Here is a 19142-nt window from a genome sequence, read left to right as displayed (position 1 = left end):
TTTGTACTTGGAGTAGTCAGTTACTAACTTTTCTGTGCCTTAACACCTCATCAGTAAAATGAAGATAATAATAATATCTATCTCATAAGGTTGCTGTATAGATTAAATGAGTTAATACATGTAAAGCACTTAGGTTTTTTGTGGCATACTATAAATACTGTATAAGGGACATTATATTACTACCTATATTACTACCATCAATACTATCACAACAACACAAGGGGAATGGGAAATAATTTTAGTGTTTTTTATCACTCTGAAGCCTCTGTGCTACAGAGGTTATTTACCCAACAAGGATATAAGCTATCTTTAAGCCAAAAGAAAATTGTTAATTGGTAAAACAGCACACAGAAAAAGTATAAATCAAGCCAAGGGGAAAGAACCACTTCTGCTTTTAACTCATTTATATGTGCCTGACAACAGAACTGCATTCTTACACCTGAATACTGATGGAATCTTATTAAATCACAGGGAGCCTGGGGGGGAGGGTGTATATATATATATATCTCAAGTGGTAGAGCTCATGCTTTGCTGCACAAGGTCCTGGGTTCAATCCCCAGTATCTCTTCTAAAAATAAATAAACCTAATTACTGCCCCCCTCCAGCCAAAATAAAATAATTAAATAATATAATAATAAATAAATAAAAATATTTTTTAAAAATCACAGGGTATCCTTTTCTTTGTATTTTGAACAACACTTCCTTCAAACATTATAAAGTACAGCAGGGTATACTGTATACTGGGGTCTCCTGTGCAAATTAAGAAAACTAAAGGAGGAAAAAAGAATTAATAACTGTATGTTCCTCTCCTTTTCCCACAGCCTTTAGCTGGCTCTGTTGTAGCTTACATTTCAAATGACTCAATATTAAAGAACTTACACAGCAACAACTTGATTTTGCCAATAGAGGAGTTCTGACCTCTATAAGTGGATTCTCATTTTTAACACTGAGATTAATGTTAAGAAAATGCATAGCTGCAAATGTATAATTACCACTCACCACCTCCAAAAAAGGATGTAAACATCTCTACTAGCACATTCTATCAGCTATGTAGACAAATTTGTAGATTTTCATCCTGTTCTGCCTTTACGTGTATTTTCCAGAGCCCCTTAAAACGGCAATATTTAACAGACAAATGCATAAACATAATCAAACAGAAGGTAACCCCAGAACTAGGCTCACCGTATTTACTAAAGGAAGTGGACTATTCTACTGTTTATGGTATATATACAAATGCCAATGAATATCAGGAAGAGTATTAATAGTTTAAGCAAAGCAGAGTTCTTGTTCAAAGTTAAACTAAAAATCGTAACTACATCTTCGTTAGCAATGTAAATTGTCATCTTTGAGTGACTTGTTAACCCTTTGTTTCCTATACCATCAGATTAATAGAAACTGGGCATAAAGATATGGGTGATATTAACTAGATATCAGACGATTAAAAATGGTTAATTTTTAGATATAATATGGTTATGTTAAAAAAAAAGAACCCTCAACTTTGAGGTATACAGTGTACTGAAGTACATGATAAATGAAAGTAGGGAACAGTGTATAGCTTAGTAGCAGACTGTGTGCATAACGTGCACAAGGTCCTGGGTTCAATCCCAGTGCCTTCATTAAAAAATTAAATAATTAAATAAATAAGCAAACAAACCTAATTTCCTACCCCCCTCACCAAAAAAAGAAAGTATATATCTTTTTTAAAAAAAGAAATTGGAGCCGCAGAGAGAAAGGACTGGTGATTGCCAGAAGTGGTGTAGCGCGGACAAAATGGGAAAAGGGAGTCAAAAGGTACAAGCGTCCAGTTATAAGATAAGTCACAAGAACGTAATGTTTATCATGCTGACTACAGTTAATAATACTGTAATGCATATTTGAAAGCTGTTCATCCAAAGAGAAAAATTAACTATGAATGATGATGGATGTTAACTAGACTTATCATGGTGATCACCTCACAATATATACAAATGTCAAATCATTATGTTTTATGCCTGACACTATATAATGTATGCCAATTGTTTATACCTCAATTTTTAAAAATTACAGAGCTGACTCAAGGTTGTGTCTGTGATGTTCACTCTTTTCCATTATAATATGACTTATTTTCACAGTTAGATATGTTGTTACAGTTGTGCTTAGAAGTGACTGTGCAACTTGTGATCACAGTAACAATGCATTTTAAAATTTTACCCATGAATAAATTGTTAACAAGCAAGGATAGATGAAAGGCATATGTAAAGTATATCTATATCTGCATGGCACAAGAGCAAGAATGATGCTGAGAACATATTTGTTACCAATGACACAAGAGTTACAGATCACTGAATCAAAGACACAGCAAAGATGCAAGTAAAATTTGCAAAACATTATTTATATTAATAACGTTTGTTTGCTTTTTTAATAGAAAAAAGGTTAAATATTGTAAATCAACTATACTTTGATTTAAAAACTAATTAAGTTTATGATGACTGGGGTCTGCCTTCCAGTAATAGGGGAGGAAGGTCAAAGTATAATTGGAACAACAATGGCCAAGTGTTCATAATTATTGGGGCTAGGTGATAGACACATAGCCGTTTGACTACTATTTACCCTATTTAATGTTAGAAAATTTCCAGAACAAAAAGACTCTTTAAAAAAAAAAGAGTCTTTAAAAAATTTTGGACGTACTTCACACCCATTAGGATGACTACTATATAAAAAGAACAGAAAATAACAAATGTTGGTAAAAATGTAGAGAAATTGGAATCCCTGTGCACTGTTGGTGGGAATGTAAAATGATGCAGCTACTGAAAACAGTATGGCAGTTCCTCAAAAAATGAAAAGTAGAATTACCATATGATTCAGCAGTTCCACTTCTGGGTATGTACCCAAGAGAACTGAAAGCTGGGAGTTGAACAGATACTTATACAGTCATGTTTATAGCAGCATTATTCACAATAGCCAAAAGGTGAAAGCAGCCCAACTATCCATCACAGATACATGGATAAACAAATTGTGTGATCTATACATACAATGGAGTATTATTCAGCCTTAAAAAGAAAGGAAATTCTAATACTTGCCATAACATGGATGAACCCTGAAGACATGCTAAGTGAAATAAGCCAGTCACAAAAGGTCTAAAATTGTATGATTCCACTTATATGACACACATAGAGTAGCCAAATTTCAAGACAGAGAGTAGAATGGTGGTTGCCAGGGGTTAAGGCAGAGAGGAATGGGAAGTTAGTGTTTAACAGGAACAGAATTTCAGTATGGGAAGATGAAAAAGTCCTGGAGATGGAGAGAAATAGTGGTTGCAGAACAATATGAAAGTGCTTAATGTCAATGAAATGGTTAAATGGTAAGTTTTATGGTATGTATATTTTTCCACAATAATTAAAAAAAGACTTAATGATAGATTTTGGGTACAATAAGAAACTAATGAATATTAGCAATGAAATAAAAATTTCAAAAATTTGTTCAATTTTTCAATTCTTTTGGATATATATCCAGAAGTAGAATTGCAGAATCACATGACATTTTTCAAAATTACTGAAAATTATTTCAAAATAATATTACATTTCTAGAACTGAGTTGTGGTTACACAGGTATTTTCACTTTTTTTCCCATTTTTTGATAACTTACTGAATTGTACAGTTATGAATTACGTGTTTTACAGTGTAAATTATTTATCAATTAAAATCATACTGATCAGCCAAAAAGCAAAACACAGCAACATTTTACACATTTGCACTAAGGATAAATAACTAAATAAACCTAGAAAACAATCAGTTTTGTAAATGTCACATTTGGTCCATAAAAGCATTCATATTATAAATGCCACAATCAGGCTCATAATTTTATTACCTGCCTAGAAAATATCATTCCACCAGAATAGGGTAGGTTTATAGTTGACTGCCCTATATTTTGCCTATTTTCCAACTTTAATTCTAGTTTCAGTGTGACTCTACCTATAGAAAGGTCAGCTCTGGGTGCTAGAAGAGCTAAATGGATTTGTGTTATCTTTGAAAGGCAGCATGTCACTCTGTTCCATTTCCCATTCTCCCAGAGGACACCTATGAGCCGTGTACACAGAAATGACTGGATAAAATGCCTCTCTGCACAAATCAGATTTCGACAATACTAAGGGACCTCTGGCCTCTTTGTGAGGCTTGATAACTGAAATACTCTGAGAAACTGCAGGTTTAACCTACTTAGCCAATTATCATCAAAACTGACTTATCTCAGCAAACATCTACTGAGAGTCTACTATGTGCCAGGTACTCTGCAAAATGTTAGGCATGCATGGACTAAGAAAGGGTCACTGTCCTCAAGGAGTCCAAGCTAACTAGAAACACAGATACAGATAACTGTACTATCAGGAGAAAAGTGATATAAAAATTTTATAAGAGAAATATTAAAAATTAACTATATAATCTTCTCTAAATATCATGATTATTAAATCAATGTTCTAGATAATTAACTGGGTACTAGATATTATGTTCTAAATATTTATTTCTAGCCTGAAAATTTTTTGAGAAAAAAGGCCACAAAAAAAGGCTGAAATAACCCAAACTCTCCAAACCAATAGAGCTGAAGTGCCCAGAGGAACTAATGCAGGTGAGGGAAATCTACAACAGAGACCTAGAGGAAAACCAGTAGAGAGTTGTGGTTACAAACAGCAAGTGAATTAATTCAAAGGAGACATTTGGCAACATTCAGAAACATTTTTGGTTGTCACAACTCAGGGGTGGAGGTGCTATTGCTACCTAGTAGGTAGAGGTCAGGGATGCTGCTAAACATCCTAAGATACACAAAAACTTCTGCCCCTACTACAAAGAATCATCCAGCCCCCAAGTGTCAACAGTCCCAAATTTCTTTGGATAAGGATCCAAAGAACTTTTAACCTTGGAAAAACACCTCAAAATATTTAAGCATACAACCAAAGTCCCACTCATTAAGCTCCAACCCTTTGGGGCTGTCATGCTGTAGGGTAGCCCTAATGAGTACGCTACTCAGCAGTGGCACTGGGCAGATCCTGGAACTCAGAGTTGGGGCTGGCTATGATGCACTAACACAGGGGTCTACAAGCAAAGGGTAAAACTGCTCTCCCCCTCAGTATAGTTCCATCCCCTCAAGTTATCTTCCCCCTTTTGACTTCATTTACTTCTCAATCCAAATTAGATCCTGAAGTCCCTCCATCACTTTCTTGTCTTGAAAACCACAATCTTGGATTACGAATCAATATAACTATCCATCCACCTTCTCTACTGGCTCCTCCCCCACTCCACTGCTCCATGGATATCTCATTCACTGAGATCACCAAGGAATCCTGACTGCCAAATATAACACTATTCTACTAAGCTCTCAAAACATGTAATGGAAGATGCAACAATCTGATACTCCTGAGCTCCCCTTCATAAATCATTCTCCTTTGGGGCTTCAAATGGCACCATCTTCTCTAGGTTTTCTTCCTATCTCAGTAGACCTTCCTCAGTTTCCTTTACTGAGGCCAGCCAGTGACCTACTAGTGATGTCTCATGGGAAGAATACTGAGAAATGGCAGTCTTTATGGCATCTACTTACCACTTCTGATCTATAAATTCTCTCTGTGTGACCCCCCCGACGCCTTCTAAAGCCATTTTTTGTTCTGATAACTCCCAAAATTCGTAACTCCCAAAATCCATATCTGCAGTCTAGTCCTCTCTAACTTATTTAACTGCCTAGTTGATATCTCCGTCATCAATGAGAGACATATAACATAATGAAGTGGTTAACAGTAAGGACTCCAGAGTCAGATTGCCAGGATTTAAATCCTGGCTTCACAACTTACTAGCTATGTAACTCTAGGCAAGATATTTAACCTCTCTGTGCCTCAAATTTCTTACCTATAAAGTAAAAATGATCTTAAATTTAACCTCAAAAGGAGGATTATGAGAATTAAATAGTCAATGCATGCAAAGCATATGAAATAGGCCTGCTCTATGGGAAGAAGTCAGTAAATGTTAGGGAGCTGTATCATCATCACCCCAAACAGGCACTTACCTGAAATGCTATGTCCAAAACTGACCTCCTTATCTTCCCACCCACACTTGAGAGAACCACCTAGATAATCAAACCAAAAACCTAGAAGTGATCCTAGTATCTCTGCCTGACTATCTGTCTGTCTCTCTCCCCTCTCATTTCCAATCTATTTCAACTTCTATCCATACTAGTTCCTTAAATTATCTCAATGCTTACCACCATAACATTTCCTACTGCCATTACATCAATTGAAGGTTTCATGATTTCTCAACTGGACTGTTCCATCAGCTTCCTCAGTGGTCTTCCTTCCTTTAGGGTATAACCCCTCCAATTTATGTCACACTGCAGGCAGTGATCTTTCTAAAACGAAAATCTGGTCTCATCCAGCCCCAAACTCTTTAGTATTACCTCTCATGAAAGCCTGCCTTGAGGTCTCTTCCCAATCCTCCCCAATCCATGCTTGTCCTCAAAGCTCCCACATTACCCTGCATTTATCTCTATCACAGAACTTGCTGTAAATGTGAAATGTTTTGATCTTCCCCACTAGACTACAAGTTCTACAAGAGCAGAAACTGTGCATTTTATCTCTAGTCCCAGCATCTAGCACAGGTGTCTAATACACAGAATACACTCAATGAATACTCTGTGCTGGAGGTACAGAGTGTTAGACGCTATGCTAAGAGTTTCACACCCTATGAAGTTATGTTGCCTCATTTTACCAGTGAGGAAATAGAAATGCAGGCACATTAGGTAACCAGCCAGAAGTCATACAGCTAGTTATTGGCAGAGACAAACTGAATCCATGTCTTCTGACTTCACGGTCAGTGTTCTTTCCCCACTACATTTCAAATCTTTACTTTGTTCAAATCAGCTTTGTGACCTGGGAAAGTCAGTTTTCACTCTCGTAAACTCAAGATCCTCACATCTAACATTCCTTCTAGATTTAACAGTCCAAGCTTCAGGGAGTTTTGGAGTGGGGTTGGGGGTGAAGGAAAAAATCATTTTTTATTTTTGCCAGAAAGTTGCTTTTCCTTTTTGATTAAAGGAATTTGAATTGGTTATTCAACTGAAGAGATGTTGAAGAGTAGAGAAAAAGTCAGTCTCTTGGTTAATTTTTTTCTCAATAAAAGGATGAATCTTAAAAATGTGGACTTTACTAGGTTAAAAAGAATGAAATAGCTGCAGGAACATCATGGCAGGCAACTACTTCTTTTAGCTTTGTTTAGCAGAGATTCAACTGTAGACATGCTGAATGAATTAGATGCCCAGAAAGCAGGAGAATCTGTACTCGACCTGCTGAGTCAATAAGAGGGGTGATTTGGAATTTATAGTGCAAATCATGGTTTTTATTTTCCTATGGCTCTCTCTCTTTAAAGGAAAAGGGACTAAAATCACACAAGGCCATGCTTATCAAATTAAGAAGTGCCTACATAATACGTATGTGATGTATTCTAGAGCATCAATCTTACTCAGTGGCAAAAAGAATTTGAAACATTTTTACATCTAAATAAATACAGACAGATTAGGGCAGAGAATGCAAAATAAGCACATACTTTTAAGTTAAAACAAGAGAAACTTTGCAATGCAGAGCCTTTGCAATAGCTACTTAGAAGTACACCTGCAAACACTGGTGTAGCAAGGATATAAGGAAATTCAGAAATCACCTATCCAGCCTGAAATTTTATACTTGAGAATACTGAGGCTCCGAGAGCTCCTCTGGCCATATAATTGATGGTAGTGGAAGCAAGACTAAAGCCTAGATGCTCTGCCTACAATACAATCCAAGCTGTTTCTGCTGCCTCTTATCAGTAGAATTTTTATCCCCATTTGACTCTGGTCTGTTTGCTTGATTGTTGAAGTAACGAATTCCTACTGAGGTGAAATTTAATTCCAGAAGCTGAGAGACTGCTACCATACACTGAACCCCTTTCAAGCCTGTCAAGAATAAGTATGACAGAAAGCTAGAAATACACACACAGACAATGCCATGTGACTATAATGCTGAGACAGAAACAAAAGGGCTCGTTTAAGAGAAAAAATAAAGTTTCTATTCTGTGGCCATCTTTAAAGTCCGAAGATTGGCCCACTTTTGATGGTTTCAGTGATATTTTCTCTTAGGACAGATATGACAGCATGTAACAGCTGAGGGGCTCCATATTTGGAGGTGTACGTCTAAGTTAGGGAGAGGAATATAGCTTATGCTATGTTGAAGCCAGAAGGTCTGGGTTCAAATCTGACTCTGCTACCAGCTATAGCCTTCATCCGGCAGGTTATTTCAGTATCTGGTTTCTGTCTGCCTCTGTAAAACAGGGATAGATAATAGCAGCACCCACACTCTTCGCTGGGCTATTCTGAGGACTAGAGGTAATATATGTAAAATGTTTGAAACTGTGCCAGGCAGATGGTAAGCAGTACACAAGTACTTGATATTATCTGTATTTAATTGCTGGTGGTTAAGTAAGATTTTCCTTGGCTCTCTGAGGTGATATCCCTGACTAGGGTTTGAAAAAAGAGAACCACAAAATACCAGAGCTGAAAGGAGCTTTATACACTGAGATAGACAGGCACTGCATGGCCCACAAAGCCTAAAATACTTACTATCAGGAACTTCACAGAAAAAAAGTCTGCCAATTCCCAATCAAATCCAATCAGTTTCTCCTTCTCAATATATTCAAAGAGGAAACTGAAGGCCAGAGAGGGGCAGTAACTTTTCCAAGGTTATATATACAGTGTGTTAGTGGCAAAGATGCGTCTAAAACTCAATTTTTCCCAGTAAATAAGACTGCCTACCAGGCTAAATAATTGGGCTAAATAAAGACCTTAAAGACTGACTATAAATTAGGAGAGAATTCTGGCACCTGAAAAGTTACACAAATCATCTAATTCGACTCAATATTTACTGAATACTAAGCGTAGGCATCAGTATTTCTAAATGCTCTCCAATTGATTCCAGTGTGCATCTGGGGGGGTGAGAACCACTCTTAAAAGTATTTTGCCAGGCAGCAAGATAAAAAAAGAGAGAGAGAGAGCGAGAGAGAGGGAGGGAGAGAACGAACAAGGAAAATGACTGGGTAGTTAACCAAAGGTGTTCAGACCTAAGTATGCCTGGACAATGCAGGATTCCATGTTTAATCTGCATTATCTTCACACATGTGTGGAAGACTCCAAGAGAACAGAAACAGGCAGAGTGAAGGCAAGGAGGCCCTGGATTTGTCCTCACTTACAATAGAGAATCGGGGGAGGGTATAGTTCAGTGGTAGAACACATGTCTAGCATGCACAAGGTCCTGGGTTCAATCTCCAGTACCAACAGAAAAAGAAGAAGAATGTAGATTGTAACAAATGAATTCAACTGTATTATAAATGTATGACATAACCTCATTGAAGAGGGGGAAGAGCTGACCTAAGTAACTTTACAAAACAATGTTATGATTGGATATCATGCAGCTAAAATGAACAAAAATTACTGTACACAAACATTATACTCCAGTTGGTAAATATATTTCCCACAGAATTAACTATCTAAACTACTTTATATTTCCCACAGAATTAACTATCTAAACTACTTTACAGGTTGTACAAATAAATAAAGAACTTAGACAAGGAGACTCAGATTTCTCACTCTGAGAGAAAAAAGTTACAAACAAGCAAGATGGGAAAACTAGAATAAACCCTGTGGTGGGGTAGAGTCAGAGATATCAGTATAAATTCATATTTATTTTAATATATACACAAATACAGAACACAGATACTTGTATATACGTTTCCTAGCTCTTTCTACTGAAGGGGCTAGAAACAATGATATCCCAGTAGCAACAAGCATACCTAGTACTCATACCTTGGTTTCTAAATACCATTTACCAATAAAAGGAATCATGGCTCCTTGGAGAAATGGCTGATTCCAAGGACTGGAGCAGGTCAAATTTAAGTAGAAAGCATCCTGTAATGCCAAAAAGTAAGGATATGCTAAACAAACAAACATGGAGCATGCCGAAGGAAACAAAGTTAACAAAGAGTGAAAGAGCACCCAAGAACCAAAGTTGAAATAATTTAAGCAACGAAATAAACAACTTAGTACTGGATTATAACCCAAACAATAAAATAAATATCCATATTGATGTAAGTAAATTATGTAAATAAATGGGAGAAAGGACAAATTGTCTTTGCAAAAGAATTTCAATTAATAAAAGTAGAAAGAATGAAGGAAATCATCACAATAATTATAGTAGGAAAGATCCACTGAGAAGTATGAAAATGAGTAGGTGAAACTTAAAAGAAAAATAGGGTACGTGCACTGCCTCAAGTATCTCCCCTAATATATTAATTACTGTAGTGCTTTTAACATATGCCCACAAATTCTTTGATATTCCTCCCTCCAGGAGGTGGAGCTTAAATCCCCTCCCCTTCAACGTGGGCTGAACTTAGCAACTCATTTCCAACAAAGAGAGTACAGAAAAGGAAAGTATTTGACTTTACAATGGAGGAATCTGGCAGACACAGTCTACACCAAATGATCAAGGTTAACATCACCAATTGATGTTAAGTCATGTTGATATCATGATATATTGATATCATACCTTGATATGATGCAATGAGAAGGATATGTCACCTCTCTGGTATGCTTTCTCAAATCTGTAATTGTGAGAAACCATCAGACAAATTTAAATTGCAAAACAATCTATAAAATAGCTGACCAGTACCCTTCAAAAAGTAGCAAAGTCATGAAAGACAAGGAAAAACTAAAAAATCTGTCACAGGTTGGAGGAGACATAGGAGATATGATGACTAAATGCAATATGGTGTCCTAGACTGGATCCTGAAACAGAAAAGGGACATTGGTAGAAAAGCTGGTGAAATCCAAAGAAAGTCTACAGTTTAGTAACAGTACTGTACTGTCAATTTCTTAGTTTTGATAAATGTTCCATGATGATATAAGATGTTAATTTTAGAAGAAGCTGGGTGAAGGATATAAAAGAACTCTCTGTCCTATCTTTAAAGTTCATCTGTAAATCTACAATTACTTCAAAATTTAAAAAACAACAATAATGTAGAACAGGGTTTCTCAACCTCAGTACAATATATTGATATTTTGAGCCAGATAATTCTCTGTTGTAAGGGGCCATCTTATGCACAGTACGATGTTTTGCAGCATCCCTGGCTGCTCTACCCACTAGATGCCAGGAACCCACCTTCCCAGTTGTTATAACCAAAAATGTCTCCAGAGATTGCCAAGTGTCCTCTAGGGGGCAAAATTACTCCAGACTGACACCACTGACATAGTTATATACATTAACACATAAAGGTATCCATAACATAACATGTTAAGAGAAAAAAAAAAGCAGGATACAGAACAGCATGAAATGTATGAGTCAACTGATGTTCAAACATATCACATGGATGAACCTTGAGGACATTATGCTAACTGAAGCAAGCCAGTAACAAAAGAGACAAATACTGTATGATTCCACTTATATAAGGTACTTAAGAGTAGTCAAAACCATAGACATAAAAAGCAGGAAGTGGCTGGCAAGGCTGGAAGGAAGGAGGAATGGGGAGTTATTGTTTAATGAGTACAGAGTTTCAGTTTCACAAGATGAAAAGAGCTACGGAAATGGATGGTGGTGATGGTTACACAACATTATGAATGTGTTTAATACAACAGAACTGTATAGTTAAAAATGGTTAAGATGGTAAATTTTATGTTATGTGTATTTTATAATTTTTAAAAATTGGAAAAAAACACATATATACATGTGCATGAATACACAGACAAACGTCTAGAAGAATGTGCACCAAAATGCTGAAATGATTACCTCTGGATGCTAAGATTATGGTGATTATTTCCCTTGTACTATTCTGTATTATTTGGGTTTTTTAATGAGCATGCTTCCTTTTTCCCAAACACAAAAAGGCTTTGTTCTCCATTATTTTTTTTCACAGTGCTTCCAATTCAGTAACCAGAATCCTATTGGTTCTGTCTCCAAAATGTCAAAATTACCCTCTTTTCCCAGCCACATCCCAACTCCAGCCCCTCTCACCAGGCTAATGTAACAATCTTAAACTGTTTGTCCCTCTCTAACCCACTCTCCACCCAGCCATCTGTTATCTTATGAAATAGATTTACTATCACTTCCCTGTTTAAAACCCCAAACCGCGTGGCATGCATCTCAAGGGCCTCTACAATTTGTTCTCAGGGTCTATATTTTTAATTTTGCTACTGTACCTCAAGTAGCCTCTATGCCAGATAATTGCTGGTCATTCCTTGAAAACACCATACACTTTTACTCTTCCTTTACTTTGCTCATGCTGTTCTTCTGTCAGGAATATTCTTCCTTCTCTGCCTGATAAAATATACACAGTAGTACAGAGGAAAAGAATGGGATGGAGGATGAATGGATAAATAAATAGGAGGAAGAGGTAGAGGAAAAAACATAGAGTAGCATGGAGATGAGGGTTCAAGAAAGTAATTTTTGGTAGAGGTGAGACAGTAATAGTGCCTACTTCATAAGATTGTGGTGAGGACACTAAACAAGATAATATATATCAAACTTTTAGAATACTGCCTGGCATATATTATATTACTGTTATTATTTTCAGTATTATTATTATTCATGATACAGTAGTAAGAGCTTGAACTCTGGCTGCCATAATGAGGAAGGGGCAATGGTGAGGCTCCAGCTCAGAAGTATGGCCCCAAAGGTAAACAAAGAGGCAAATGGGACCCTGGTCTGATTCAAATTTATCTAAAGAGTTCAACAAACTACACAAGAAACCACAACCAATTCAGTTAAGCCATACTGGAGTATATACAGAACACAAAGGTTAATTCCTATATACTCCCAGATAACTTCCATCCCTCAAATATACATTCCTTCTTGAAGTAGAGCTGTTTCAACACCCTGCCCCAGGCACTGAAGCATCAGGACAGTAGCTCACCCTCACAAATCTGAATCTGCAAGTCCCATTTGTGCTCTCCTATGGTTCCCCATTTAGCCAGTAGTCACTTCTCTTTCTCTATATAATATGAGAGGTTTGACTCTAAAGTTCTTCCCACAGCTGCAAAAAACCGAACATATATGTACAATTCACCCAAGTTTAATACTGCAGCCAAAGAAAAACCAAATTCACTCACAATGGAGGTGAAACAAGGGACCTAGAAATAAATATGTATGTGTTTTAGATGAGCCTTCTGTCAAGCTCAGTCTTTTTAAAAGATTCCCTTGGTCAGCTGTGGCAAGCAGCTTCTTACAGCCCTTATCTCTCGTAGTTAACAGGTTTTCTTAACTTTCATTTTCATGTCCTAGTAAGCCACTGTGATCCACTAACCCCTCTCTCCTTTCACACCCCTCCCCCATGCATCCCAGCTCTCCCTTGAGTACTATCAAACAAACAGTTCTTTGGTTTAAAAAAAAAAAAAAGAACACTGCTCCTAAATTATGTTCCAAAGCAGACAAAAAGAAGGCAGAACTCCATATTTATTATATAACACATAGCCTGCTTACTAGTCAGACTGCCAAAAATCACTTGCTTCTCCTCCTGTAGGTTTTAGGCAAACACAAGGGAACTGTGCTCCTATGTGTGACTACTGCTTCTCCGTGGGACTTGAAGAACTAAGGCATTAGAGATACTTCCTCTCTATAAACCCAAATAGAGCACTCTGTTTATTTTTCTCTTGGCATATAGTTGGTAGTCTGTATTTCCAGGCAGTCATTCTACATCTTTTGGCAAGTGCCTTCAAATTTCTCAGTACAATGTTTCATCCAGTCACTGAAGGCGATGCATTGTACCTTGAATTCACATGCCAAGAAAGACTCAGACTGAAAAGAAGACCTTCAGTATCATCTTCCTGAAATATATCAGGCACTATACGAGTTAGAAGACCCAGATCCAATTCCCAGGTGTGCAAGTGTCTTGCAGTGTGATCTCTAGTCTGCTCTTTAATCTTTCTGTACCTGCTTTTCCGTCCTGGAAAACTGGGATTGTATTACTTGTCCCTCCTTGAACTGAGACTCTTACCGCTGGCTGATAATATTTCTGCCTCTATAATTTGTGAAACTGGGGTTTGGAAAAGTCAGAAAATAAAGCATAAATGTTATTTCTCACTTTTGTCAGCCTGCCCTGCAAATCCAAAGCTGAGCCCAACAAAAGTCCCTAAGCAAGTAATCCCTCAGAGAGTAGTTCTGACTTCCCACTCAACAAATCACACACATAAGAGGCCAAGCAGGACCTTCAGGTGCTACATGACTACAGAAGCAAGTCACTGTCTATCAGGATCCATGACAATATTATTACCCTAGACACAATAACCTTAACATTCTATTGTGGCTTTATTTCTAAAGAAGCTACTTCAATACATTCCAAAAGGAATTATTAAAATTCAAATATCGGTTTTATATGAAAACAAATATATGTATATTCACGTATGACTGAAGCACTGTGCTATACACCAGAAATTGACACAACATTGTAAACTGACTATACTTCAATAAAAAAAAAGTAAAAAAATGTCAGTTTTAAAAAAGGTCAATCTGGAAACCTGAAAAACTATCACACCTTCCATTTGGTCACCCTTAGTCTATGTGACTATTCCAACAAGGAAGTTTACTGCTCTGTCCAGGCTCTCCACAAGGCCTAGTTTCTCGTTTGTTCCAGTAAACACACTCTGTCGTTGATATCATCAAATGATTTACATTAAATTCTATCTCTTGGCTGCAGCAAGTTTTAGCCCCCTAAGCAATGCATCATGCGGCCACCACTCAGCTCAATACTCACCTTGAAAGATATCACTATGAATTCACACTAAGATTCACAATATGAAGCCTAAAATACATTTTATATCCTGTTGAAAATGCAGCACACTCCTATGAAAGATGAGTGTCCTACAAGGTAAGAAATATCCTCTAATGATTGAATCCCACAGCTCCTACCTCATCTAAAGAGATAATAACTTTGCAAATAGATAAGGCTCTGGGCATAGAAAATAGAAAGAAACCTATGTCCAGCTCCAGGTCTGCTACTTACTGTAAGACCTGTTTCCTCAACTGTGAAGTGATCATACAAGGTAATTGTGAGCATAAAAAATATATATGAGCATTTTTATTTATCAATAGTACTTTACAAATTTATTATTCTGCCTGTGGATTTAATTAAAACTGAAAATGTTCTTTCAAGAAGCTGATTAATTCCAACATTATGAAAGTCATTTGTTCACATGCTTAACAAAAATTTTCTTGGTCAACCTGAAGTCACTGAAAGGCATCATTTCCTTCCACTGGCTAAAAAACAAGCAGGGTAGCACTACCCTACCAGGGGCATGATGAGCAAAAGTAGAAATGAAGAATTGTGTATGCCCACATTGAATGGGGCAGAAATATTTTATTTCATTATTTGAACTGAAAAGTAAAAATCAAAGGTCAAAGTTTTCCAATGGGGACCAAGAGGAAATGTTATGAATATCCAAGGTATAATCAAAATTAAACACAATCCATATAGCCAGTTCAGAAAGCTCAATAATCTTCAAAGTGTTTTTCATGTATTAATTAATCCTCATGACATTCCAAGGATGAAAGAAATTTAATTCTCATATTTTAGTTATTTATAAGCACAGGAAGAATCTAAATAGATCAAGATGTGCCATTTTAATAAGGCAGCTCAACAAATATTTCATCAAATATTAAGGATCTACCATATCATCAGCAGTGTACAAGGCACAAAGTGTCCTACTGATGTGACCCATTTTCAACCAGCAAGTCCTCTAGCAAGCTCAAGTTTATGGTACACAGCTATGGGTAAACATTTCTGAATAATGGATAATAGTAACTGCAGAGCTATACCCAATCCTCACTGCCAGAACCCACTAACTTACTTAAAAATAGATGTAAATTTAGGATGTTTCATTGAGAACACTTTACTGACAAGGACTATGTGTACTATATGAGGAAGAGGGGGAAACAGGGAGCAATGGTGTTTTGTTTTAAATAGGACAGTGACAGAAGGCCTCAATAAGGCGACATCTGAGTAAAGACCTGAACAAAGAGAGGAAACAAGCCATGTGGTTATGTAGGGGTTATGTAGGTTCCACCAGACAGAGGGAACCTCTGAGTTTAAGAGTCCTAAAGTGGGATCACACCTGTTGCATTCTCCACACATCCACCAGACTTTCCCCATGGACGTCCTGTTGCCAGCTGCACTGTGCCTCACCAGATATTCCTGACTTCCAGGCTCACCATACTCTCCCAGGCACACAAATCTGAATCACACTGTGTGCACTGCTCTCTTCTTTCCCCAACCAGTGACCAACTTATACTGTAACATGACCCTACCTTCAAAATGTTACATCTTTCTCCTCCCTTCATTCCCAATAACACATTAACCTAGAAGTATAGAAATTATAGAACATTAAGATTGGAACGAACCTTAGAAACTCCATCTTGCTGAAGTCCGTATTAATCAAGTCTTAAGAATCAGGCCAAAGATCTTTTACTACATTCTTGGATTTTTTTTATTTTGCATGCTCCTCCCATCCTCCTCCAAACCCAATTCATCAGGCAAACTGCTCACAAATGAATGCTTCTTACACACTGCCTTCATCATGTTACTCATCCCCCATTCCACAATATCTACAATGCCTGCTGAACAGTCTCCTTTCACTGTCCTATATACACACTATGCCCATTTCACCTTCTAAATCTTCATTCAAGTTCCTTCCTTTGATACAATGCCTTTTCTTCTTTCTTACCCAAAATTCACCTATTCTTCAAGTCCCCTTTCAGACAGCTTCCATGACTGTATCAGCCTTCACTGATTTCTCCCATCTCAAAAATCCTATGATTTATCATAAAATCTAACATTTGTAGTCTCTCTCCTCCCCATCCACCCCTATCTTGCAAAGCATCATTAATATCTCAGTTCAAATACTCACTAACTTGCTTTCTTTCATGTTTAGCTGGATCACACAGGGACTGCAACTTTGTCTCTCAAAAAGGGCCTTGCAGAAAATAGCACCTACCACATTTTTAACACTTACAATGTGCCTGATACTGTATCAAGTGCTTTACATATTTAATCTTGTTTAATCATCACAATAATATTGTGTTGTTGCTATTATTCTTCCTGCCTTACAGAAGACACAAAGACACAGGGTTTGGACCTAAGTTGCGTATTGTATAAAAGACATGGCTGGGATTTGAGCTAAAAAGTCTGTCTCTCAAAGCCTCCACAAAGTAGAGGTTTCGAACAAATAACTGTTGAATTATCCTTATTATCTGATATGTGTTGATGGCAGTGTCACCCCAAATGAACTACTGAGGGGAGAAACCATGCCTGGAGGCTTATGGGGTACAGTGAGGAGAAGGACTGCCCCTCCTTGTTGAGTACCCATCAGGTGCTAGGTTCAGCACCAGGCATTTCATACCAAACATCTCACTTACTCTGTGAAAACTCTTAACTAAATTCTCTTCAACAAACAGTGTTTGTAATTCCTCCATCAGAGATTCACCCAAAACGTCACCCACCCTCAATCCAAGTACAAATGCTTCCAGGTGTGATGTGTACTACACTCCTTCTGGGCCTCCCTCGGGCTCAAGAAAGAGAATGAAGCCTTCTGACTCCCATTAGTAGATTAAGAAAGCTCAGCTTCAACAAGCATTTACTTGTCCTTTTTCAGGACAGACCACTCTGCTCTTCATCCTAATGGTCATGATCTCACTTATTAAGCACCTCAGCCCTGTGAGGTAGGTGGCATTTTCTCCACTTTCACAGATAAATAACGTCCCCTCAAAAAACGACATTGTTTAGGTCACGTGGCACATGGCAGGTTAAAAGGAGAATCCAGGTCTCCTGACTATCCACCCTGCTCCAGTCCCTCAGCAGCCACTCGTAGATGGTAACTGACACATCCTGGTGTCGCTGGGAACTCTAAATAGTAAAAACTCTGGAAAATTTTCACTCAAAAGTTATTTATTGGACGCCTATATGCCAACCTTGCAGGTTCAAATATCATCTCCTCCACTCATTCGCTTTGTGACACGGAGACAGTCGTTTTACCTCCCTAGGTGAATGCACTCATCCGAAAAAGGAGATAATAGTATTTACACCAAACAGTCATGACGGGAGAAGTACATGAGATGATGAAAGTGAAACACCTGGCACGCTGTCTGGCATATGGTGGGAGCCTCGTAATTCTGGGTGCCCTTCACCTACCCCCTCCGCCCCACAAGCCTCGGGGTTCACCCACTACGACCTCGCGACAGGGAATCCACTCGGACAGAGGCCCGCACGCGGTCTCGGGTTTCACAGGCCGGGTACAGCCGCACTGTCATACCTGCATGGAGTCAGCGCTGACGATCTCGCCACCGAGCCGCTGGCCTAGCTGTAACGCCAGGGTGGATTTGCCGGTGCCCGTGGCCCCGAGAATCACTACAAGAGGCAGTGTCCGTTGCAGGCCCCCGAGCCCAGTGCCCACAGACACTGCTCGTGCAGCCGCCGCCGCCATCTTAAAGACGTCTGCGCTTGCGCCAGAGCAGCTGTCCCCATGGCAACCGTCAGTGCGCTTGCGCGGACCTCGCGCTCTCTAGGGAGGGTGCAGAGAAAGGAAGGAGACGGGGACCAAGATACCCAAGCTCTACTCCTCTCTTAAGTGAAGGATGGCAGTCGTATCTAAAATAGATCTATCCCTATTATTCCTTCTTTCACGGCATAGTTCATTTTCTTCATAACGCTAATTACAGTATGAAGTGACATACTGACCTCTTGTCTATTGTCTGATCTTCACTCCAGACTTAGTTCCATAAAGGCAAGAAACAGATTCTGCCTACGTCATTGCTGTATCTCCAGTGCCTAGCACAGTACCTGATACTCGGATAAACACCCCATAATTGTTAATGGAGAGGAGAATGGTTTGCCTATCTAGTCCTAGAGCCAGTGAGTTAAAAGGTGTGGCGTGCTCCAGTATCAGATCTGCCTGGTTCTCTGGCGAGGGTGGCTGCTGTAATGTTTTCATCCCACAGCTCAAACTCAGACACGATCAGAAGGCAGAACAAAATTTTCTGTCTCTGGCAAAAGGATGCAAGAGATGGGGTGAGAACAGAGGAAAAAAACAAGCAAATAAACAACCCGTAACATAAAACAGGAAAAATAAGG

At 38.2% G+C, this 19142-nt stretch overlaps 1 protein-coding gene across 4 annotated transcripts in view; it reads right to left on the bottom strand.

Annotated features, from left to right (window-relative positions):
- The window catches only part of TRIT1 (tRNA isopentenyltransferase 1), a 37252-nt gene extending 18737 nt beyond the window's left edge, over positions 1-18515 (bottom strand). For 3 of the 4 annotated variants that reach the window (XM_010959816.3, XM_045520278.2, XM_045520279.2), the window contains exon 1: positions 18325-18515. In XM_010959816.3, coding sequence (XP_010958118.1) covers positions 18325-18495 — 171 coding nt within the window. In that variant the 5' untranslated portion in view covers positions 18496-18515. Of the gene's footprint in view, positions 1-10579; positions 10596-18324 lie in introns of those variants that run through there. The other variant, XM_074376743.1, reaches the window with a different exon arrangement.
- Between the last annotated feature and the right edge of the window lie 627 nt (positions 18516-19142).

The sequence above is a fragment of the Camelus bactrianus genome, chromosome 13 (genome assembly GCF_048773025.1).
Source record: "Camelus bactrianus isolate YW-2024 breed Bactrian camel chromosome 13, ASM4877302v1, whole genome shotgun sequence".
Lineage (NCBI taxonomy): Eukaryota > Metazoa > Chordata > Mammalia > Artiodactyla > Camelidae > Camelus > Camelus bactrianus.
This window is presented reverse-complemented; position numbering and strand designations above follow the sequence as displayed.